Source organism: Lissotriton vulgaris, chromosome 4_1 (genome assembly GCF_964263255.1).
Source record: "Lissotriton vulgaris chromosome 4_1, aLisVul1.2, whole genome shotgun sequence".
NCBI classification, from domain to species: Eukaryota; Metazoa; Chordata; class Amphibia; order Caudata; family Salamandridae; genus Lissotriton; species Lissotriton vulgaris.
Genome location: NC_141691.1, coordinates 1771850812 through 1771876316, shown reverse-complemented (window position 1 = coordinate 1771876316; position 25505 = coordinate 1771850812). Strand labels below are relative to the sequence as shown.

General features: G+C 45.1%; 1 protein-coding gene across 2 annotated transcripts in view; it reads right to left on the bottom strand.

Annotated features, from left to right (window-relative positions):
• The window catches only part of RIMS2 (regulating synaptic membrane exocytosis 2), a 1859827-nt gene that overhangs the window by 334713 nt on the left and 1499609 nt on the right, over positions 1-25505 (bottom strand). The window contains exon 28 of one of the 2 annotated variants that reach the window (XM_086966100.1): positions 12088-12177. The exons of the other annotated variant lie outside the window; for it this stretch is intronic. Within the exon in view, the coding sequence (XP_086822226.1) occupies positions 12088-12177 (90 nt within the window). The remainder of the gene's footprint in view (positions 1-12087; positions 12178-25505) is intronic. 2 annotated transcript variants of the gene reach the window in all.

The following is a 25505-nucleotide window of genomic DNA, read 5'->3' as shown; positions in this document are numbered from 1 at the left end:
GTATTCACAACATCGAATCCACATTGTATTTACACAAGGGTAGGAAAACACGGGAGTTTGGGCTTAAAATCTGGGCACCCTTGAAAGAGTGGAGGGATGGGCAATTCACAAATATAGGTCATTATATATATATGTGTATAACCTATCTTGTGTATCAGTGCCCACCAAGTCCCCGTAAATGGTGAAGTTCTTCCTCTTCTTTTTATGAACGTATTTATATCTATTTATTGTATGATAATGAAAGATCTAGCGAAACAGCACTTACACTGCAAACAACTAGAACGTAGATGGAGAAGGGGCTACGAGTTAGCCAATTTGCATGTCTTTAAAATTCACAGGAAGCAATATCATACTGCTATTAAATTAGCCAAAAAATAAAAAAGTTTTAACAGAACAGCTATGGTCAAGCACAATCAAAAAGAGATATTCTCAACCGTAAAATCTTTTATTGACCCCAAACCGTTACACTCAGAAATTCTCCCCTCTCAGACTCTCTGCAATGATATTGTGATATACTTTGAGGACAAGATTAAGAATATCCAAAAGGATTTTGGAACATCAAGTTCACAAGAACTTGTCAACGATCATGAACTGGACCAGATGCACAGTAGGCCCTCCTTGCATGCCTTTCAACCTGTCACTCTTTCACGTACACATGCAGCAATTTTAGCCTGTAAATCAGGTTCACTACTGGATGCGTGCCCCCCTGTGATATTACATCAAATCATGGAGATAGTAAATCCAGTGATCAACCACATTGTGAATTCCCTCTCTTCGCTCCGGCACGGTGCCTGACGATTGGAAACTTGCCATAGTGAAGCCACTAAAGATAAAACTAAATGTGGACTAAGCATGGGCGAATTTTGCGAATCTGGCTTTAGAGAATTTTGGGAATTTGCGAACTCGCAATCTGCAAAATCCGCGAATTCTCGCGAATTTGTGGATATTTTTTTTTTTTGTGTTCGCAAGGATTTCTGCCAGTTCGCAAGGATTTCTGCCAGTTCGCGAGGGTTTTACTTACATGTCGGCTCGCAACGGTCACGATTATGTTGTTTCTACGTCTGGTTCATCATCACAGGTTCCCAGAACCCTCTGTTTCACCCCTGCCACCCTCTGTTTCACCCATGCCATCCTCTGGTGCATCAATGCCACCCTCTGGTTCATCATCACTGTAGATTATGGGGGGGAAAAGCAAGCACACCTGCCTGCTTCAACTGACATGAATTAATTTGGGGTTGATTTATTAATGTGTCACTGTTTTAAAATTCCAGTCTGGCACTTGCTTCCTTATCTGTAATTTGTTTTCTGTTGCAGTGCAATTTTTTTTTCCAGGACCTTTGTGGCCTACTTGTAGCTATTCTATGAGCCTGCTGTGAGGGTCAGAGCAGGGTCATATAATTGTTGCAACTAGCAACTGAACTCTGGAGGGGCCCTTGTCAGGAAGCACTACAGGGAATGGTTACTAATGATGAGTTTGAACTTTTGAACCTGCTGAATCCTTTTTTTGTGTTTGCAAGGATTTCTGCCAGTTCGCAAGGATTTCTGCCAGTTCGCGAGGGTTTTGTACCAGTTCGCAATTGCGAACTTACATGTCGGCTCGCAACGGTCACGATTATGTTGTTTCTACGTCTGGTTCATCATCACAGGTTCCCAGAACCCTCTCTTTCACCCCTGTCACCCTCTGTTTCACCCATGCCATCCTCTGGTGCATCAATGCCACCCTCTGGTTCATCATCACTGTAGATTATGGGGGGAAAAAGCAAGCACACCTGCCTGCTTCAACTGACATGAATTAATTTGGGGTTGATTTATTAATGTGTCACTGTTTTAAAATTCCAGTCTGGCACCTGCTTCCTTATCTGTAATTTGCTTTCTGTTGCAGTGCAATTTTTTTTTCCAGGACCTTTGTGGCCTACTTGTAGCTATTCTATGAGCCTGCTGTGAGGGTCAGAGCAGGGTCATTTAATTGTTGCAACTAGCAACTGAACTCTGGAGGGGCCCTTGTCAGGAAGCACTACAGGGAATGGTTACTAATGATGAGTTTGAACTTTTGAACCTGCTGAATGCTTTTTTTGTGTTCGCAAGGATTTCTGCCAGTTTGCAAGGATTTCTGCCAGTTCGCGAGGGTTTTGTACCAGTTCGCAATTGCGAACTTACACCGCACGCAGCAAAATTGTATCACCAAGAAAAAAAAATCCGCTGCGTGCGAATTTGCGGATTTTGCGGGAAATTCGCGGATCTCGCGGATTGCGAATTTACCGAAAATCCGCAAAATCCGCGAGCGTAACGGATTTTCCGCCCATGCTTAATGTGGACTCATCCAACTTTTCCAATCTTCGGCCTAAAATCCCTGCTGCCAATTTTGGGTAAAATAACTGAAAGAATGGTCTATAAGGAGCTCTCAAAATTTTTTGAAACCTCTCAGACCTTCCAGCCTCGACAGTCAGGTTTTCGCCCCAAATACTCTACGGAATCTGCACTGCTACAAATAACAGACATTCTGAAATTCATCACAGATCATAGCAGGAAGGCAGTGCTGATCCTGCTTGATTTGTCTGCCGCCTTTGATATCATCTCTCACAACATACTTTTGGCCTGACTAAAATCTAAATCCTGACACTGCACTGGCCTGGATCAAGTCCTTCCTGACCAACTGGAGGCAAGCGGTCTCTCTCAGCCCCTTCCTATCATCAGAAAGCACCATTATTTCAGGAGTCCCAGAGGGCTGCTCACTCATCCCACTTCTATTCAATATAATCATGGCTCCGCTTATCTCCCTTATTTCATCATATGGTATTGAGATAACATCTTATGCTGACAATACGCAGCTGATCCTGTCCCTTGATAAAAATTCTACGGACACAGAAGAAAATGTAAAATTCCGCCTTACTGAGGTTATCAAATGGATGAAAAACAACCACCTACGATGTAATACAGACAAGACAGAAACCCTGCTGATAGGAAAAGACAATCCCTTTCAACCTAAGGCCTGAGGATGTAGCAGCCCCCCCATCCACTGTGGGAGTGGCTAAAAATCTGGGAGTGTTGTTCAACTCCTCCCTCTCTTTTAAACGTCATGCACTTAGGGTGGCTGGTACCTGCTTTGGTTTAATTAAAACCTTGATTTTATTTTTATCTTATCCCTCTTTCAGCCAGGAAAACAGTTGTGGTGGCACTGAAACTTTCACACCTAGACTATTGTAACAGCCTCCTGGCAGGGGCCAATAAATTAACCACGAAGAGGCTACAAGTAGTGCAGCACACAGCAGCCAGATTGGTCTTGAAACATCCTCGTAGGGCTTCCGCCTTAGCAGCTCTGAAATCTCTTCACTGGCTTCTGATACACAAGAGAATTTTATTCAAACTTCTTGTTACCGCCTTAAGAGCTATTCGCCGACTGGGGCCAGTACAACTTTCAACAAGATTCACACCATATACTACAATGAGGCTACTTATATCTATGTCAGCTAACCTCCTCAAACCGCCGGGTTTCAAACTCAAAACACGGGGAGGGAAATCTGCAGCCGTGTTAGGTGCAAAGGCCTGGAATCTAATGCCAAATAAATTGAGAGCAATAGAACCTGAAATGCAGTTTAGGAAGGCCCTAAAGACCTGGATCTTTGGAGCATCAGAGGAATTCTGTCAAGCCCTCATCTAGGTCTCCATTCTCCACTGCTAAGTTTGATTTTAACCCTATAGCGCCAGAGTGCTCCTTCTGGAGTGACATGTTGCGCTTTATAAGTACCACATTTAATTTAATTTCACATGTTGCATGATATTTGAGTTATTTCCCATATATGTCATCATTCATTTGTGGTTCCAGTGCTAATTGTGCAGTCAAAAGGTAAATTTCTGATGGCCTCCAGTCTATGTTTCATACTGCTAGTACCATGTAGCTTATTTTAGTTTATGTTGGTCTGGCAGTCATAGTGTGAGGAGGTCTAATGGTATGCTGGGCCTGCTGGCGGAATTCTGGAGGTACCACGAATAGAAGGTTAGTATTTGTGCTCTGGGAAATCCTGTAAGTGGAAAGATATTTTGAAGAATTCCCCACCAGCCACCCAGCCCTGGTTTTGGCTGGTGAGCTTAGGCATAGAGAGCTCATGAGTAGGAACCCGGGGGGGGGGGGGGGGGGGGGAGGGGGTTATCAGCCCCATGTAGGTTTGGACATCAGTTTTCAAATGTGTCAAAACAACAATTAATAGAAATCAGTTACTTTAAATAGTTCAATCTAAAACAAGGCAAGCCTATGATCTGAGAACAAGGGCTTTGTGTTAATTAAAAGCACATCCATATAACGTAACTGGTTTATGTGAGCTGTTGTGTCCTGCAGAACAGCGTTATTTTTAAAGTGAACAGTAAAAAATTGTAATCTCTCTACATTGTCCATAATGTCTGGCTTTGTATTGACTTTGTAATCACAGTGATTTTCATTAGATAAGTTGAATGTAATTGTCTTCCCTTTCCTTTTCTTGCTTTTTTTCCATTTTTAGAAGTTAGTAGCTAGGACATATGTATAAGTTGGTTTGGATCTTACATTCTTCATTATTTTTTGTTTGGTGTGTCTCACACTTCTACCCCTCAATAATTGGTCAGAGTAACGTCTAGCATCAGCACTTTCTCCCAAACTTTTAATAGGGATACTTTTAAGGTATTTCATAGCACATTCTGGTCATTCTCCTAAGTAAGCCAAAGGAAATAGACTTTGTAAAGTTCCATTGTTAAATTTTCAATAAAGACAGTCATAGATTTATTATAAATGTTATGTTATGCAACAAAATGCCAATAATTCCCAATGGCATGGTATGGAGGCATAGCTCACTAATACATGAGACTTGGTGAAAGGGAAAACTCAGGTGGAAATTCAGCCAGCTCACGTCTGTGCATGGTGAACAAGTTACTTACCTTCGGTAACGCATTATCTGGTAGAGACAATATCTAGCTGCATATTCCTTACCTGCATATTTCCCAGGCGTCAGACTGGATCTGGAAACTTTTGTGTGAGCGATACCTCTGTGCACCATCACGTGGCTCTGTTCAGCTAAGCGTGATGTCACCGGTGTTGTTGGCACAGGTTGTGATGTTGATGTCACCTATATAGGTACCACACAGGCACATGGAGCTCAGTTCCTTTTCATTTTCTCCAGGCCAGAAGCACAGAACCATGAGGTGAACTGACTTGTGTGTGTCAAAACGAGGGCACTGAAAAGGGAGCAAACCTAGCCCTATAAAATGAGTATGCATGGGTGGGTCTGTAAGGAATCTGCAGCTAGATATTGTCTCTACCAGATAATTCATTACCGAAGGTAAGTAACTTGTTCATTTGATAGAGATTTCTAGCTTCAGATTCCTTACCTTTGAATAGATATCCAAGCCCACCATCTTGGCTGGAGGTCTGCGGACAGATTTGCTAGACTAAAAAGTCCTTCAGGACCGAATGGGCGAAATGCCTGTCCCTCTGGACCCAACTGTCCAGGCAGCAGTGCTTGACAAACGTGTGCAGATATGCCCACATTGTTGACCGGCAGATATCCAGAACTGGAACACCACGAGCCAAGGCCCTGATCGCAGCCTTCTCCCTGGTGGAATGATCTTGTAAACCCTCAGGGGGAAGCTTCATAGCAAGGATGAAGCAGATTTTAATGCAGATAATGACTCAGCACGAAAAGGTTCATTTCTGCACTGCCCAACCTTTTTTAGCACCCATGTAAATAGAGTTGGTCATCCACCCAGAACTCTTTTGTGTGGTCAAGGTAGAATGATGTGGTACAAAAGAATGACAACACTCTTTTGGGTCCAGTTGTGAGACGCTCCTTTTTGCTGGAGAGCAAAAAAGGTGGATAGAATGACCGACTGACCCAGATGGAATGGGGTCACCACCTATGGAAGGAATGAGGCACAGGTGAGAAGCACCCTTTTATCCAAGAATGTAATCAGATAGGGAGGCTTGAATGACAAAGCCTGAAATTCACTCACACTACGGGCAGATGTTATCGCCACGAAAAGGCTGTCTTAATGGTAAGCTGCCGGAGGGGACAATAGTGTAAAGGCTCATAGGGAGAACACATCAGATACGCGAGAACCAGGTTGAGATCCTACTGTGGCATGATAAAGGGTGTAGGTGGAAACATATGTACAAGCCCTATTAGAAACCTATTCACGTTAGGGGGATTGGACAAGGAGAGTTGCTCTGGCAGCCACAAGAAAGTGGACAGAGCCGAAAGATAACCCTTGAGTACCCAAAGCAGAAACGTGCTGATCAGGGGGAAGAATAAAACAAAGAATATTAGATAGAGAAGCAGCAAGAGGGGCAATAGTCTTTTCTATACAATATTTAAAAAATGTTTGCCAACAGCAGGCGTATACTGACTTAGTGGAGGGCTGCTTGGCAGCCAAAATGACATTGCATACTTCAGGAGGAAATTCAAAAGCTATCAACTGTTGCCGCTCAAGCTCCATGCAAAACGGTAGAGAGTGGACAGGTTCAGGTGGAGGACCCTCCCCTGCTGCTGCAACAAGATCCTCGTGAAGGGGCAGCCCGATCGGAGGATAGATGCTCATTCGAAGAAGCTCTGGATACCTGACTCTCCGTACCTAGTCTGGAGCCACAAGAATGACTTTCTTGAGAACTCTGGGCAGAAGTGGTATGGGCAGAACGGCGTACAAGAGGCCTGAGCCCCACTCATGACAAAAAGCATCGTAGAGCGCACAAAACTGCTGACATTGCCCGTTCTCTTTGAAGGTGAACAGATCTAACCAAGGCTTTCCCCACTGCTGAAAGACCTTTTGACCACTTGACTGGAGACACCATTCGAAATCCTCTAGGCATCGACGGCTGAGTTTGTCTGCCCTGGCATTCAGAGAACTTACCAGGTGTTGAATCACCAGGATTATGCCCTGCTATTCAAGCCATGTCCTGAGATGCAGGGCCTTTTGATAAAGAGTCCACGACCCCCACCGCAGTACCACATGGCGCTGATGTTGTCCCTGAACAGCTGCACTAACTTTCTCTTAACAGAGGGAAGAAATGCTTTCAATGCTAGCCGGATTGCCCGAAGCTCCAACAAATTTATGTGGAGTCCTGACTCCGCTGGAGACCAGTGTCCCCTGATCTCCACCTCACTCAGATGGCCGCCCCATCCCAGGAGTGACGCAACTGTCACTATTGTGAGATCTGGCTGGGGGAAGGGAGAGAGGTCCGTCTCCGACCCAATCGTAGTTTGTCAACCACCACTGCAGGTCTGTTAAAGTTCCCTCTGAGATCTGGACCACATTGGAGCAATTCCCCTGAAGCTGCGCTCACTGGAACTTCAAGTCCCACTGCACAGCCTGCATATATCATCTGGCATGATATACCAACATGATGCAGGAAGCCATGAGTCTCACAGCCTCAGAGTCATTCTCACCGAAATCCACTACAGAGGCAGAAACATCGGTATCATAACCTGAATATCCTGGACTCACTGCTTGGGAGGTTAAGCCTAAAATGCACTGTGTCCAGAACAGTTCCGTTGAAATGAAGCATCTGAGAAGTAAGGTGTGACTTTGGCAGGTTTATAGGAAACCCCAGCAAATGCAGGAGATCTGCTGTAGTCTGGAGGTGGGAAATGACAGTCTGGGGTGAAGACGCCTTCAACAGCCAGTCATCAAGATAGGGGAAGACTGACACCCCTGATCTGCGCAGATGAGCTGCAACCACCACCATCACCTCAATGAAAACCAGAGGGTTCAAGTAAAAGCCAAATGGTAGCACTGTGAAATAAATGTGCTTGTGGCCTACCTTAAACCGCAAATAAGGGCTTTGGGCAGGCAGGGTGGGGATGTGAAAATAAGCATCCTACAAGCCCAAACGCTATCAGCCAGTCCACTTCGTCTAGAGCAGACAAGATGTGAGCATCTTGAATTTCTCCTTTTTGAGGAAGAGACAGACAGTCCAAAGTTCCAGAATGAGTCGTAGACCTTTGTTCTTTTTTGGTATCGTAAAGTAGTGGGAGTAACAGCCACAGCCTACTTCTGAAATCAGAATCTTTTCAATAGGTCACTTGGGCAGCAGAGCCTAAACTCCTCTTGGAATAAAACTTGATGATCCTCCACCAGCCAATCTTGAGTTAGAAGTAAAAGAGGAGGTAAAGAAAGATAGGAAAGAGAATTGCCATTCTGAATAATCTGCTAGACCCATTTGTCCGATGTTAGGGACCTCTTGCGGAGGAGAGGGTGTTGAATTCTCCCTCAAACTGGAGTGGCGTGATCTTGCAGAACCAAACTAGTAACGCTAGGAGACTGCCAGGGCTGGGTGGCAGATGATTTCTGGCTACCATTCCCCGAAGGTCAGAATGAACTGCATCCATGCATAACTTGGGAAGCATGCGCAGGACAGTGGCTGGGATATGGCTGATGTGGTTGGTAGCCATTCTATAGCCACGAAAGAGGTGAAAGCTAGACTGGCCAGGAGGTGTAGCCGAAAGCCCTAAGGATCTGGCTGTAGCACAAGATTCTTTTAAGCTCTCCAAAGCAGAGTCTGCTTCGCACCAAAAAAAAAGAGTCCCATCAAAGGGCATGTCCAACAGATTATCCTGGACATCACCCAAGAAGCCAGATGCTCTCAGCTTGGTATGGTACCATAACGCCACTGTCGATGAAACTGTTCTGCCCAGCGAGTCAGTGGTATCTAAGCCACACCTAATGGTGAACTTTGTTGCATCTCTCCCATCTTTCACTGCCTGGGAGAGCACAGCCTGGCCTCCTCTGGGACCTTTGGCAGCACTTGAGCAACGATTTCCCAAAGGGTGTGCTAGAACCGAACCAATAAGCATGCAGTGTTCACTGACCAGGGTGGAAGAAAACATCTTTACAATTGCATCCCGCCTCTTGGATTCCCTATCTGGAGGAGCAGAAGAGAATGTGCCATGGGACATTGAAACCTGAACTACCAAGCTCTCAGGGATGGGGTGTTGGCTGAGGAAACTTGGATTGCCTGGTGCAAGGAGATGGCTGTGTGCTGTTGTCCTGTTCACAGGAGCCCCTGTGCTAGGTTTTGACCATGTGCCTAGTAGGACATCTATAAGTGCTGCACTAAACTGCAAAAGTGGGTTCAGACGAGGAAGCCCCAGGCTGAAGCACTGCAGTCAAGAGATTAGTCCTGACCTACACCGAGGGCAGCTCCAGGTCAAAGAGCTCTACAGAACTCATCATAACCATGGTGTAAGATGCCGCCTCCTCCGTAGCCTCATTAGGTGGAGAAAGCATGCCAGTATCTGGAGATGTGTCCAGTCCACTAGCTTCTCCAAGGTCCTCATACCAGTCCAATTGTTCACAAGGGGCCAATTGGTGTACTAAAGGGTCTAGGGACCCCTCCTAATCCTTACGCATGCCTGGAATCTCATCAAAATCAACAGGCAATGATGTTGAACCTGTGGGCTCAGTCGGCGACGGAATGGACGTTGACTAACGATGATCCGGCTCAGAGTCGTTGGGTATTAAAATGGGTCTAGCACCGCCAGTGAGCGCCAGCAGTGTCGAAGTCACCGACTTTGGGGCCAAAGTAAAGGAAGGTCATGTTGGCATGAGCAGCACCAACCCAGATCCGGAATCGGATCCATGAGACCCGCCGGATTTGTCAGCGTGGAACCAGGTGGGACCTCTTCTGACCCCGCTGGGCACAAAGGCGCACCGGAGAGTTCGGCCCATGAAAATTTGCGGCGCATGGACTCGTAAAAGTCTTTAATCTGGGCGGGGTTTGCTCCGGCTAGCAGAAATGGGGAGAGACGCGGAGTCTAACACGGCATCGATTCCTTGGAACCATGCCTAGAACACCGATGCTCCTTACCCGTCTTGTCGATAAGACATCCTACAAGGTGAAGTTGAAGTCCGTTTGGACTTCTTCTTCTTATGCCTCTTCCCGAAGACCTTCAGTGTGAAGAAGAGGATTTGGGGCTTATGAAGCAGTCCCACAACCTTCTCTTCCTCGATCAGGATCACCGAGGAGTAGCACTCGACAGTATCAACTGCCGGACTGCTTGAAGCTTCAAAGATTGCTCTCGCAAGGCTTTCGGCCACATGACCCGGCAATCGGAGCACGACTGCCAATAGTGGTTGTGCCTGAGACACCACAAGCAGATGAGATGGTGGTCAGTTTCCATCATGGCGCAGTGACAGGTGCCATATGGTTTCAACCCTGTGCGTATAGAGGTCCTCCCGTGACACACAAGGAAAAATCTTCAACAAAAAAGTCTGTCAAAAAGAGACAGAAGGGTTGCTCTTCTCCGGATCAGTGCTTAACTGGCGCGGAAAGAAAATAACTGACATCTGCACGGATGAGTGGCACCTATATAGGTGACTGCAACATCACAATTGATGCCAACGACACCGGCGACGTCACACGGAGACGAACAGAGCCACCCGACGACACGCAGGGGCACTGCTCATGCAAAAGTTTCTGGATCCAGTCTGACGCCTGGGAAATTCAAAGGTAAGGAATCTGCAGTGAGAAGTTTATTCAGATAACATGTTCAATGCTATGAAATTCAAATGTCAAATTGCTTGAAGAACCGAAAGACAACAACTTGTAAACACATTTGACGACATATAGCACCCATCAGCTAATTCACAGACAGTGTGGTGAAATACAGATAAAATGCCTTGAAAACCAAACCTAGTCGAGCTCACATTAAAATGCTGGCAATGTGTTGGTCATGTGCAAAGAAGTTAAGTCTCATTCACATTTTTGGCACAGACTTGATCCAACATATGACCATAGCATGTGCGTATTTGAAATAAAAATAAGTGTTGTGCCAGATTTACACAACTATTCCTGAGGATGAATGTGTACTGAAGCATATAGTTTGAAATGTACGAATCAGAATTTCTTTTTCACCGAATTCCAAAATGTGGTATGCCTATTTATTATGATCATCACCAAAAAAACAGCTGAGCACGTGGCTCTGCCGGCTATGATGTGAACATCTATTACCGAACTTTACATTAGGTTTGCCCAGGCTATTTAAAGGTAATTTGAGGGGCTAGGTTTAGAGGTGTTTCTGAAGAAAGTACAATTCAAAGGGGCAATCCATGGTGCCAGTTCCACCGTCACACTATACCTTTGGTTAAGGAGACATGACTGGTCAGTTCTGTATTCTATTTCTTTTTAGAGTTTTATATAACGCGAACTAGACCCGAAGATATTGGGTATGAGAGCGCTTTACATAGCACCAGTTTCGTTACAAAAGGACACATTCATTTCTTTTCAGTTCTTCTCCTAATTAAACACTTCCTCCACAAATTGAATTATTTTACATTCCCGATGAACTCTAAAGGCATTCCCCAGGATCCAAGTGCCTCAAGGACAGCACAAGTGTCACATGGTGTGACATGCACAAGTTCTTCACCGTTACTTGAGGCTGCCAATGTATTTGGCTTTTGTGTTCAGTTTTTTTTATTTTTTATAGGAATCAGGCGTGGCCATGATGTATGGGGGAGACAAAGGGCAGTCTACAGAATGATTGCTCGTAAAGGTGTGAGAAGTAGAGAAAGGGCTACACACCGGTAAATGGTACTAGATACCCTAGTAGGTACATGGTACTCCTCTCACAGGGGAGCGCACGCTGCTGGGCCAAAACCCACTGCTGGAAAGCAGTCTTGATAAAAAACACAGCCAAGGGAACAGCCATCTGAGCAATTTGCAATTATGCATAGTATGAATAACATCGATTGTAGGTGACAGTTTTAGAAAGATTAAGAACATGACTCTTTCTCCTTTAACCATCTCAAAAGATCAAGAAACCAATGAGCAATGTACTGTTTTATGGATTCTGACATCACGGGGTAATACTGGGTCGCGGAGTGCTATTTATTTCTATTATCCCCAGTTCGAAACAATACATTAATAGTGCCAGAGAACTAGATGTCTACTTGTACTAATAAGGGACTACACACAACACTGAGCTATAAGGCTGCTACAGACTAAAGTTAAACATTTCACGCCAAAGTGAAAAGGAAGGAACACCAAGCACACACACTTAACAAAAGCATGAAATTTGATGTTTTGTTTAAGTCTCATGCTTTCATGTGGTTTTCCAAACCCTAACAAACCTGGCTCAGAATGCTGTTTCTTTCTCGGCAATGGTTTGTCATCAGTTACTGTACCATTCACCTTTCTCTGCTGGTCCTCCCATGTCACTTCTAGTGTAAACCAAAAGAAATCAGAGCTTGTCAGAAACAGGAAATGACTTTCATTGCAAGATAGCTTACAACATTTACGGGGTAACTACATCTATGGACGAGTCACTGGTAGGGTCAAACAAGGCAGACCACTTTGTAAATACATTGCACTAATATTTGGTAACGGTGACTAAAAACTGAAAGGCAACACAATCCTTGAAAGCTGCTGCTGCATCTGGTTGAGTCCATTACTCTGTGGCCGGGTGTAGTGTTTTTAGTCTCCTAGGTTGGCCTGCAGTCAACTACACATGTGCCCTCCTCTTCTTATGAATGGAGTCGCCTGCACGGGCAATCACAAGTGGAAGGGAAGGGTGGGGGAGGGGGTGATAGGAGCATCCCATACTAATCTGGTTAGGCCCTGTTATCATGATCAGTAATGTATGTAGAACCACATGCAATCTCACAATCGATGCCTTTTCGTGCATTTCCCTCATGGTGATGTTTACAAAACCACGAAAAAAAGAAATTGGCCTTATTAAATCATGTTTCCTCTTAATTTTCGATTCATTGTTTTAATCATTTGCATTACACAGTCCCTTTGGTGACTGCTACTTCACCAAGACAGAGTTGACTCAGGCTGAACCTGGACAGCACAGGGCCTGTGGATACAGATGCTAAGAATAGAGACTGAAGGCTTGGTACATCACAGCAGACAATTTTTTTTAAAGACCTATTGCCTGTTTTCGGCTGCCCATCAATAGTAACTACAGATGCCCAACATGAGTCGAAGAGGGCCAGAGTAAAGCAAGAGTTTCAGGATACATATGATATAGATTCACACAATTCATCTAAATGAAAATCGAAAATATGCTGTGACTAAGGTTCTTAAAGTTAGGTGGATATCCCAGAGTAACACAGACACAAGTTGTTACCATGGTTGAAATTGTGTAACTACCTCAACATGCTTTTAGGTGTACTGTGTAGATGAGCGACAATATCTCCAGGGCACATTGGAGAGGTTCCTCATCCCTCACAGTATCTTTTATTAACGATTTTAACATACTGAGCTAGTTCGACCTTTTTTGAGTGGAATGGCACTACTTTAAATACACCACGTGTTTCAGAGACTTTCAGATATTGCCATGTTAGAGGTTATGCTTAGAGGGACAAAACATAAGTATTCAAGACCTATCAGAAATTTAATTGTAAGTCTAGAAATAATAGTTTAATAAGGCCTGCTACATCCATAATGTTCCACTTTTATAACCAACCATTTAGGTGCAGTATAGTAATTGCGTGTATTTTCTTTCGGTGGACTCTTTTAACAGTGTTTCTCTATGCTGTATAATCCTTGATTGAAATTGACAGTTTTAACCCAACAAACCTTGAATGAATGTTTGATCCTTGCAGGCTAATTTAGAGTTTGGCGGACTGGTATTCCATCACAAACGGAAGGCTATCCAAATGCACTTTTAATAAGGCAGACGTGATATCCATCACTTTTGTGGTGTGGTATCAGCCCGGCAAACTCAAAATCAAGACACCACGTTATCAGTCTAGTTACATATAATAACTACATTTACATTACACAGCAGAAGACTCCAAATAGGCAACCACAATGGTAATCCCATAATTCGCATATCTGGCGCGAAATGATCAGCTAAAATGGCAAAGAATATAAAACGTTACTTTAGTAAAAATAACAACGTAATGCCCTAAAAACCTCAGCTGGTGGGCTGGGTTTCGGACAACCAGGGACTAGAAAGGAGGCCATTGGGAGAGGGACGTTCCAGGATTAAAAATGAAAAGGCAACGCTGGTTAACGGATAAAAGGCATTTCTGACCCTCATTCTAGTGTTGTTTGTACCCACATAGGTGTTCTTGGTCTCCATTTCATTCGCATAATGACATTTCTCTGCAGCTTAACAAGCCACCAAGCTTACCTGCATCTCAGTGGGAGGCGATATGTTACAATCTACTAGCTCATTCCCATATCTATGGATGGTCTTTGCTGCGAACGGCTCGTGGACTGGACATTTGGTACACTCTACGAGCAAGTTCTCAAAGGCCATCAACTCAATTCTCAGCCTACCACGCCCGGGGAAAATAGGTGCCACTAAGGTTATTTAAATTTTTTTTTAATTACAGTGCGCTCCAGTGGTTACATATGGGGCAGAGATATGGGGCCTGGCAAAAAAACACTGCATCAAATTAGAAGAAAATCGATTTGCAGAAAAATCTTGGGTGCACCGATCTCTACTTCTGAGTATATCTGTCACAGGGAACTAAATTTGCACTTTATTTGTGATGTTATTGGGACAAGACCAGCGTCATTTTGGCTCTCCATTTGGAGGAATAATTCAGCCGCTTTGACGCAAGAAATCATAAGTGACTGTCTCAGTTGTGACAAAGGTATGGAGATCCCCTGGCTCTCAGGAGTTTACAAGAGCCTATGTAGCGTGGATAAAGGTCATCTTTTCCTGGACCCCACTAGAATCGAGCCTAGCGATAAGAAGGAGCTAAAATCTGCACTATATGCACTTTACAATCTAGATAGGACAAAAAAGGTACTTACTAAATCATCTGCGGCAGCATATATGAATAATGAGATGTATAGGTATCCTTTACCACTTTACCTCATCCTGCCAATGACTAATTGGGAAAGATCCCTCTTGTTTCGCTTAAGGGCGGGAAATGTAAGAGTCTTGTTATGTTTTCCCTTGGGTTATTGTTCAAAATCACATTGTAAACCTTGTCCTTGCGATGGAGTGAGCACACAAAATGATCTGCATGTTTTCTTCTTTTGCAAATTTTATTTAAAATATGTCAAATGGTTTTTAACTCCGCATTTTAAGAAACACAGACCCCTTTCCCTGGGGGAATCGTATCTGATGCTGCTTTCTCTGGACACCGAAGAATTAGTCTTCCGCACTAGCACTTTTCTGAGACTTGTTGTCCGTATTCGCCAAATGATGGAAAATCCATGAACTGTAGTTTGTTTTAACTGCCATAATAATCTGTTGCCTAAACTTGAAAGTCTGTATAAAGTTTTTAAATGGGATTTTATGATAATCTGTCATGTGGCTACTTTTATGAATTTTCAAATTCGAAGAAAGACTTTTTGAATTGAATTGAACAAGCCACTCTGGTCTGTACCCTGACTTTAATACTGTCTTTCCTGCCACATTGCCTAAATATTGTAAACTAAGTGCAGACACTGAAAGGGAATTTTTGAAGCGGGAAATCTATTAATCAAACGTGGTATTCTACAATTTTCATAAATTTCTAATGTTAAAAGGATTTTAAAAATAAGCATGAAAATGTACACAAGCCCTTGATGTCAATGTGCGAGCATTCTCCTACAATTAGGGCATTAAAGATCTACTGTCTGCTGCCATTTTGCTACAGTGGCTGGGACTAATATCCAAGAGGCTCCCCACCGCCCTTCTCATGAACAATCCCAAAGGGGCCACACGGCAAACAACTATCCATCTTCCATGTGCAGGGCGAGCATGGTGCCCCTACAAGGCACGAATCCTGCCCTCTCGACAACAGGAGAAGGCAGGGAGCCAACCAAGTCACACTGGGGGTCTGATAGGTAGGGCAGGCTAGGGCACACCTAAAACAACCTCGTAGAGTGGCTTAATAGTCTACAAGGGGACCGAACATCAGTGTCCTGTTCATATGGCATGCACAAAAAAGAGAACAGCACACATTTGACGTGCTAAACAAAGGGAAGAAAAAGCTAATGAGACCTCTATGAATTTACTTTAATTCAAAGTGACAGCTCCACAGCAGCATGTCACCAGCACGCTGTAATGACCGGCTATTTGACATTAACTGTCTAATGAAATGTTAGAAAGTCATTCTGCTTCTTCGTTTGCATTAATATCACACTCATTAAAATGTAGGATGAAAATTGTTTTGTCAGAACACGGCTGGTGCCATTTCATTCGTTTGTGCCCTTTTGAGATCTCTAACCTGCTCCTTGATGTCAATAGGCTGTTTTTCTAGGGTGAGATAAGGGCCTTTCAGAGCAACAACAATTCTCTTTGTTTTGATTTCAGATATATTATCAATCTTTCATATGCGGTAGTTTGAGGCTCATAATTATCAATCACCTGTGCTGATCCACTTTGGAATAAGGTCCCAAAACCTAGACGTTTTTACTTCAGTCAATGAGCACTAGGGCAGTCTACTCCAGAAGGTCAAATTATTTTCAAAGCAAAATCAGAATCTATTAAATTACATTTGTATATGATGGAAAACTAGATGATATAGATAGCGCCATGTTATACTCCCTTAAAGTTCCATTTTGCCTTCATTTGTTCAATTCTATCACAGAAGGACAGACCTCACCTACACTGTTTACAATGCCACAATTACTTCACCCTTTTGAGTGACTACATGCTGCCTGTACAGCTCCCACCTTCTTCTTCCTCGACCCACAACTTTCACACCTCGTTTAACCATTCTGAGGACAGAACAGATGATAATCGAAAAATCCTTCTCCTGTTTGGTGACATTTAAGACATCCTGCAACCAGTGCTTGATTTATAATAGAATCAGTGGTAGTGCCCAAAGCTCTGCTCAGAAGCCCGGGGCCTCTGCTATTAAAATCTGTATGCTGAATGTGTAATCTTGAGTCCAACTCATGCGTCTTTAATCCACTTCTAGACACTCCATGCCCCTTCATCTCTAGCTTGCAGGCTTCTGCTTGTTCTCTTTGGGGGGTTTTAGCATCTTTCTGTTCCTCCTTCTTTCCCCTCTGTTTGTTTTTACCTCTCTTGATCTCCGACAATGTATGATGAAGAAAAATAAGCGCCAATCCCCAAAAATGAGTGCAGGGGCTCCCATCAGCAACCACTGGCTCAAATTAAGCACTGCCTGCAACTCCCCTTGGAACATCTCTTCTATAATTAATGCAAATATGCTACCAACATTAAAAAACACAAAAGTATAACGAGCCAAACCGTATTAGCGACACGCACCTGAGAAAAATGACAGAGGACAAATCTCAGACCACAACAGCCATAATACAACATGTGGGAAATTAATATTATTTCGAAAATAATATTTAACATAGGTTTGGTTCCATTAGCTTAGACAGGCTAGGTCATATTATTGAAAGTGCATGTTTAAATGTTGTGCGCAAGCATTGCTTTTCATTTGCTTTTCAGAAAATCATCAGGATCCAGCTTCACGTATGAGCTGTCTCTGTGTATTAAAAGTAACACTTTTTTTCGTGCTTCCTCCGTGGAAGGGATGCGTTTTGAAACATTATAAGTTTATGGGCTAAACCTCTTTTGCTATGATCGTAGTGCAGAACAGTCCATTGTAATAAATTGCATATCACATGTTTCTGTCCAAAGAAAATCGCTCGCAAGCTGAAACATTATGAACGATATGCTATTTGGGAGGAGTTAGAATCAGCCATTTCACATGTATTCTGTTTTTGTACTAGAGAGGGCTTGATGCTGTGTGGCTCTTTAGTATTAGGGATTGTTAATATTAATTTGATATTTTGATAATGTGCACGGGCTACTTAATTTCTTAAAGGCACATTGTGTTACTGCGTTTATTAATGAATTTGGTATCCGATTCTAAATAACTTTTTATTTTCCCCAATTATTAATTCGACATTTAAATAAAACTGCAAACTGAGAAATGGAAGAAGCTTAGTTGAGCATATGTTTCCTCAGTGGTATTGACATAATTATTTGAGCACAGGATTCCCCTTTTGCCAACAATTGACCCTCCTTAATGTAAGTTGAGTTGGAGCATCACCAAACAAGATATCAGAGAGATGAAAGGCAATGAAAGGCCAGCTTCACTAAGGGGACACAAAGAAATATTTTTCAAGTAGTGCGTGAAATGTTGGAGACTACTGCGACCTTAATGCTCTACATTATTTTAGAAAAAGAGTACTTAGGACAATTCTCACAGAGGCAGCAATTTGTGAAAAATTGCCTTTGTGTGAGGCTATATATTCCCGTTTATTAGCTCTGTGATCGTTCTAACTTGATGTGAGGTCTCAAGTGAGGTCTTCAACAGAAGTTGCGATGCTATACTGCATGCAGCGCATGAGGGGAATATTGTTTCATGCCTAAAGATAGCTAACAAATTTGAATGTTATCCTCACCCTCGCCTCAACAGACTTCATCCTCCTCGGAGACCTGAACTTCCACCTCAAGAACGCCAACGACAACAACTCCACAACCCTGATCGACGGATGTACGTTGTTACATCGCATGCCTTTACAACACAGGTTTTTCAACGCAAGTCGTTACAACGACTTGCGTTGGGGGGTGCTGGATAGTGAATAGTTTAATTTACTATTCCAACTCCAGTCCCTGTGGATAGTAGGGAAGGTGTTGGATAGTAAATTAAACTATTACCTATCCTAGAGCGCCTCCCAGCACAAGTCGTTGTAATGACTTGCGTTGAAAAACCTGCGTTGTAAAGGTACTGCCTGGTAATAGTTGCGTCGTAAAGGATGTTTCCCCTGATCGACAACCTCGCCAACTCAAACAGCTCATCACAACTCCCACCCACTCCGCCGGACACATGCTCGACCCCATCTACTCCGCCAGCAATCACGTCACCATCAGCCACACGACCGAACTCGACTGGACAGACCACCACTGCATCCACTTCTCCTTTGAGAAACACACAATGAATCCCACACCGCAGCTGAAACAAAGTCACCGAAGACCAGCTCCTCACCACCCTAGCCCGAGACCCCTCTCCCAAGCCCTCGGACACCAAAGTAGGGGCTCACAACTTCAGACAATGGATCGGCAACTGGGCCAACACCCTTGCCTCATTCAGGAAAACCTCAAACAGGGGCACCGACACAAGAGCCATCTAGTTCAACGCCACCTCCAGACTTCCAAGCAAACCTGCCGAAGACTCGAGAAGCAGTGGTGCCAAGACCAGACATCAGACAACCACGCGGCCATCAAGGACACCAGATGCAAGCACCACTAACTCATCCGATCAACCAAAAAAACCTTCTTCAAGGAAAGCATCAACAATAATGCACACAACAGCAGAGAGTTCTTCAGCATCGTGAAAGAACTCACCTCCTCCAACTCCAGCTCCAATGACATCCCGCAGTCATGAGAACTCTGTAACTCCCTGGCCACCTTCTTCCACAGCAAGATCGCAGACATCCACAACAGCTTTGACACCCAGACTCCCACAACTGTGACCGACATCCCTGACTCAACGGCCTCCAAACACACCAACCTCCTGCTCTTCTGGAACAAAGTCAACAACGAAGACACCATCAAAATCATGAACACCATCCACTCTGGCTCACCCTCCGACCCCTGCCCACACCACATCTTCAACAAAGCAAGCTCCATCATTGCACCCCAACTCCGAAAGTTCATCAGCAGCTCCTTCGAAACCGCCACATTTCCGGAGAGCTGGAACACGCCGAAATCAATGCCTTACTCAAAAAGGCCAAAGCGGACCCAAATGACCTCAAGAACTTTCGACCAATCTCCCTGCTCCCATTCTTGGCGAAAGTCATTGAGAAGACCGCAAACCGACAACTGACACACTTCCTGGAAGAGAGCCACATCCTTGACTCCTTCCAATCTGGCTTCCGCAGCAACCACAGCACCGAAAAGGCTTCTTATCACCGCCACTGACGACATCAGGACCCTGGTGGACAACAGCGAAACAGAGGCCCTTATCCTCCTAGACCTCTCAGCCGCTTTTGACACCATCTGCCACCACACCCTGCGAACACGCCTCCACGACGCAGGGATCCCTGACAAAACCCTGAACTGGATCACCTCCTTCCTCACTGGCAGAACCCAGACAGTCCGCCTCCCCCTTTCAAATCCGAAGCCACCAAGATCGCCTGCGGCATACTCCAAGGATCATCCCTCAGCCCGACCCTTTTCAACATCTACATGGTACCGCTCGCCGACATCGTCTGAGTGCACCAACTCAACATCATCTTATATGCCGACGACACCCAGCTGATCCTCTCCCTCACCAAGGATCCAGCCACCGCCAAATCTAACCTGCAAGAGGGAATGAAGGCCGTCGCAGAGTGGATGAAGACCAGCCATCTGAAATTGAACTCTGACAAAACGGAGGTCTTCATCCTCAAATCCAAGCCCTGTGCATGGAACGACTCCTGGTGGCCGACCATGCTGGGAGCTGCCCCGATACCCACCACCACGCATGCAACCTGGGGTTCATCCTAGACTCAACGCTCTCCACTATGACCCAGCAAGTCAACGCTGTTTCCTCCTCCTGCTTCAACACCCTCCACATGCTTCGCAAAATCTACAGGTGGATCCCCACCCAATCCAGAAGGACGAACACCCAAGCCCTCAGCAGCAGACTGGACTACGGCAACGCCCTCTACGCGGGAACCACGGCCAAACTCCAGAAAAGATTCCAACACGTACAAAACACCTCTGCACGCCTCATCCTCTGAATCACTCGCCACAGCTACATCACCGCCCACCTGAGAGACCTGCACTGGCTCCCGGTCAACAAGAGGATCAACTTCAAACTCCTCACCCACGCGGCTCTCCACAATGCCAGACCAGCCTACCACAACGAACGATTCTCCTGCTATACCCCGAACAGCCAGCTTTGCTCCACTGACCTCGCCACCATCCCACGCATCCCCCGAATGACCACCGGCAGCAGATCCTTCTCCCACCTCGCCGCCAAGACATGAAACACCCTCCCCATCCACCTGCTGCAGACCCAGGACCTGCTGACCTCCAGGATACTCCTCAAAACCTGGCTGTTCGATCAGTGGCTACGACATCCCCTCTCCCTCTAGCACCCTTGAGACCCTCACGGGTGAGTAGCGCGCTTTACAAATGTTTGATTGATTGATTTAGATTTTGGATCCTGACAATAATGATTCTTCATTTAAAGTATCTTTTGAAGAATGTTTTAAGTTTGTTGATAACGTAGGGAATGTTGTGATCTTAGTAGTTGACCTAAACATTCATTTTAAAAGATTCCTCTGTGAATTTCTGCCTACTGGCAGTAGTTTCCAATGCTAGTGATTGGTCAGTACCCAAGCTTCAGTAACCACTGGACATGATTTGTCACCATTGGACACGTGCATGGCCTTCAGAAATGCTTTGCACACAGTACCCAGTCAACAGTTCCTTGACAAAAAAAAAATTGGTGACATTATCCGTGATGTAATTTTGGAATTAATCCATGAACAGTGCACTGAGTGACTTCATTGGGCGGCTAGCTATAATTAGGAGGTTATAGTTGGGAATCACTAAAACAATACAAGAGCTGCAACACCATAGCCAATTTAAATCTCAGCTAGGCAGGGACAGCCTTCCATCCTTCCGAGGTCAGTAAAATGAGCATCAATAAGTTGGACTATTGTAAAAAGTATTACTTGCTGAGCTTCGGAAACGCAGAAGTGCAGAATTGAGCACTAGATAACGAAAATAGCTAATATTTGTGTTGTCATTGTGAAGTCGTTCATGAAGGCATACTCTGAACATAGGGGTGCATTATGGTTTCATAGCTTACGATATCTAGAGATTTGTAGTGGATTTTAGGTTTCAGATCGTAAACAACAAAGCTGCTTTGGCTACAATTTTAATAGGTTATTATAAAAGATTGGATCATAATCTTGTAAGTAGCTGACCTTGATAAAAATGTATACCTTCCCCTAAATAAAGTTTTTTGACTGAATATTTGGGCTTTGTATCAACTTACTTTAACAATTCCCCAAAATTTGCGGATCTAACTGCTGTCAGCACCTCCTGTTCTGCAACTGTGATTTTAGTGACTGGAAACAAGTCATGGCTTTTGGCCAAGCCTTGTGCCCAGCATCCCAGACCACTGTAACCAAGGGCTAGAGTGTGGTCTTTGGCACTGGTTGCACAATGTCCATCACCAGAAGGCATGCTCAACAGTCATGGCCTCTGGCCATGCCCTGTGCCCAGCATCCTAGACCACTGTAACCAAGAGCTAGAGTGTGGTCTTTGGCACTGGCTGCACAGTGTCCATCCCTAGAAGGCATGCTCAACAGGATGTGGCTAAGGCTTAGAAACCACACCCTCAGTTCTAATTGGGCATGGCCTGTGGCTCAATACTCACAGCGAAAGTATAGGGAGTCTTACGGCAGGTAAGAACTATCCCAGAGCACTCTGGATGCACAGAATGTGCGTAGCTAGGTGTAGACTCGAGTAACTTGCGTAATCTTCAATAATTATTAGATAGTTTGTTTATTGAAATATTTCAGGTAGATCCAAAGGATGTTATGTTATGTTATGTTAAAGAGTTTATACCGCGCACGTACACCGAGACGGTTTCTTGGCGCTCATAACAGACATCACGAGCCAGGGCAGAGGGGATTACTCTGAGGCCTTTTTGAAGAGGAAAGTTTTTAAAGTTTTTCTGAACAACTCATAAGAGGGGCAGTGGCGAAAGGAAGAAGGGAGGGAGTTCCAGAAGGAAGGGCCTAAAAAAGAAAAACGCATTCCGCCGTGTTTTTTGCGGCGGTTAGATGGGATGCAGAGAAGATTGTCAGCAGAAGATCGTAAATTGCGGGTAGGGAGGTATCTCTTTAGCTTGGAGGAAATAAACTCGGGGGCGCGGTTATGGAGAGATTTGAATATGGTGCATCCAAGTTTGAAGGAGCACCGTTTAGCCACTGGAAGCCAGTGGAGGCTCCTCAGAAGGGGGGAGACATGCTGGTGTTTAGGTTGGTGGAACACCAAGCGGGCGGCCTGGTTCTGAATTAAATGGAGTTTTTGAAGCTGATAGGCGGGAATCCCCACATACAGGATATTAGCAAAGTCAACCCTGGAGATGACCAAAGCCATTATGACTAGTATGAGTGCCTCTCTGGTAAGAAATCGGCAGATCTTACGGATCCTGCGCAGTTGAAAAAAGCAGGATGATGTGACAGCCGAGATCTGAGATTTCATAGATAAGTCCTCAGAGATGACCACTCCAAGGCTTTTCACTGAGCTGACCGGGCGAGGGGGGGTGCCAAGAGAGAGGGGCCAGTAATTGTCATCCCATGGATTGGTAGGACCACCCACCAGAACAAGTTCCGTCTTAGACGGGTTCAGCTTGAGCTGGCTGTGAGCCATCCAGTCAGAGATGAATAACATTGTTGTTTGAAAATTAGAGCGGGAGGAGGGTGAGGTGTCCAAAGGGAAGATCAATTGCAGATCGTCTGCATAATTATATATTGTGGCAGGGGAGTGACGAAGGGAGACCATAAGCGGTTGCATGTATAGGTTAAAGAGAAGCGGGGAAAGAGCTGAACCCTGGGGAACACCACAAGTGAGGGGGGAGAAAGGAGAAGAGAAGGTAGAAAGGTGGACTGCCTGGGAGCGGCCTTGCAAGAAGGATCGAACCCAATCAAGGGTGATGCCCTGGATGCCGGCGTTCCTGACACGGTCGATCAAAATAGTATGATCGACCGTGTCAAAAGCCGCCGAAAGATCCAACAGTACAAGGGCTTGGGAAATGTTATTATCGGCACCGGTTCTAAGAGTGTCCATGACAGCCGCGATCACCATCTCTGTGGAATGGAGGGGGCGAAAACCAGCCTGTTGGGGGTCCAAGAAAAGGGAAGTCTCCATAAACGAGCTCAGACACCTAGTTACATAGGTTTCTAGGATCTTTCCCAAAAAAGGGAGAAGGGAAATGGGTCTGTAATTGCTCAGCACAAGTGGGTCTGCGTTGGGCTTTTTTAGAATGGGTAACACCACAGCCTGCTTGAAAGCTTCTGGAACCACTCCTGATGTTAAAGAGGAGTTGAGGAGGGCCAAAGCAGGATCAGGGCAGGTCATGAAGATTTATTTGAGAATATGTGGGGGGCAGCAGTCCTTGGGAGACCCGGAACTGACTTTGTGAAGAAGGCTGTGGAAGTCGGTGATGGAAATAGGAGGAAAAGTATGAAATTTCTGAGGGTTTTCAGAGGGGAGGGAAAATGATTTGGACGGGGAAGGTGGAGAGATATTGTTTTTAATTGTAGAAATTTTGTCTTGAAAGAAGGCATTAAGTTCATCACACAATGCCTGGGTGGGCACGGGTGGAAGTGTGATGCGATCGGGAAGGGAAAGCTCATTGACTATCGAAAAGATGTCTTTGGCTTTTGAAGCCGACTCCAAGATTTTACGGGAGAAGTAGGAAGTCTTTGCCTCTAGTATGGAGGATTTATATTTATTAAGTAAAGTAGTAAATTCGGTCTTAAGTGCGGGGTCGTACTTGTGGCGCCAGCGACGTTCAGCTTGGCGGAGGGCTAATTTGTCAAGTTTAAGCTGGTCAGTAAACCATCGCTGGGCGTCGTGGGGGCGCAGGACTTTTATGGTCTTTAGAGGAGCTACAGTGTCGGCTGCTGCCTTCAGCCAGTGCTCAAGAGTAGAGGCTTGGTGAGAGACTGATTCAGAAACTGGAGGGACTGAGGCTGCCAGAAGAGAATGAAGTTTTGTCAGATTGGCATTCTTCCAATTACGGGCCGTGGTGTTAGCCGGGCGCAGAGGGCGGTGGAAGCTAGGAAGGTCAACAGAGAAAGAGATATGGTAGTGGTCTGACCAAGTGCAAGGGGTGATCAGTGGAGGTGAGATGTCGAGGTTAGCCATCCAAACCTGATCAAGTATGTGGCCCTTGCAGTGGGTGGGAGTGGAAATCAATTGCTGGCAATTTAAGCTAGTAAGGGTTTCTGAGAACAGCTCAGACAATCGGCTTTCTTGAGGGTCGCTAGGCCAGTAATTAAAATCGCCCAGGATGAGATTTCTGGAGTGATTAATAAGAAGCTGGGAGACAAGCTCTCCGACTAATTGAGCGAAAGAAGGCATGTAGGAGGGGGGTCTATACATGAGAACGCAAATAAGGGAGGTAGTAATTGAGCGGAGCTGGATGACGAGGGTTTGAGTGTTGGGGATGGGAGTGCAGTCTAAGATGGAGAAGACATGTTCTTTACGGATGATGGCTGCGACTCCACCACCAACTTGTCTCCCGGGACGGTTAACGTGTAGAATATAGTAGCCGTTGGGGGTAGCGGCCAGGATATCAGGTACAGAGTCCTCTGTCAGCCAGGTCTCGGACAAGAAAAGGATGTCTATGTTAGTATCATCTAATAGGCGGTAGATCTCTAATTGGTGTTTCACCATGGAGCGCGTATTAAGATAGAGGATGGTTAGGGCACAGGTGACAGGTGTGGGAGAGAGGGAGTTAGAAGATGCGGGGGAGAAAGCAAGTCCGGGCGGGTGAGGGGTGGTCGTGCACGGAGTGGTGAAAATGCCACACTCCTGAGCCCTCCTAATAGCCTCAGGCGGCAGAGGAACAGCATGTTGCAGGGAACATAAGTCCGC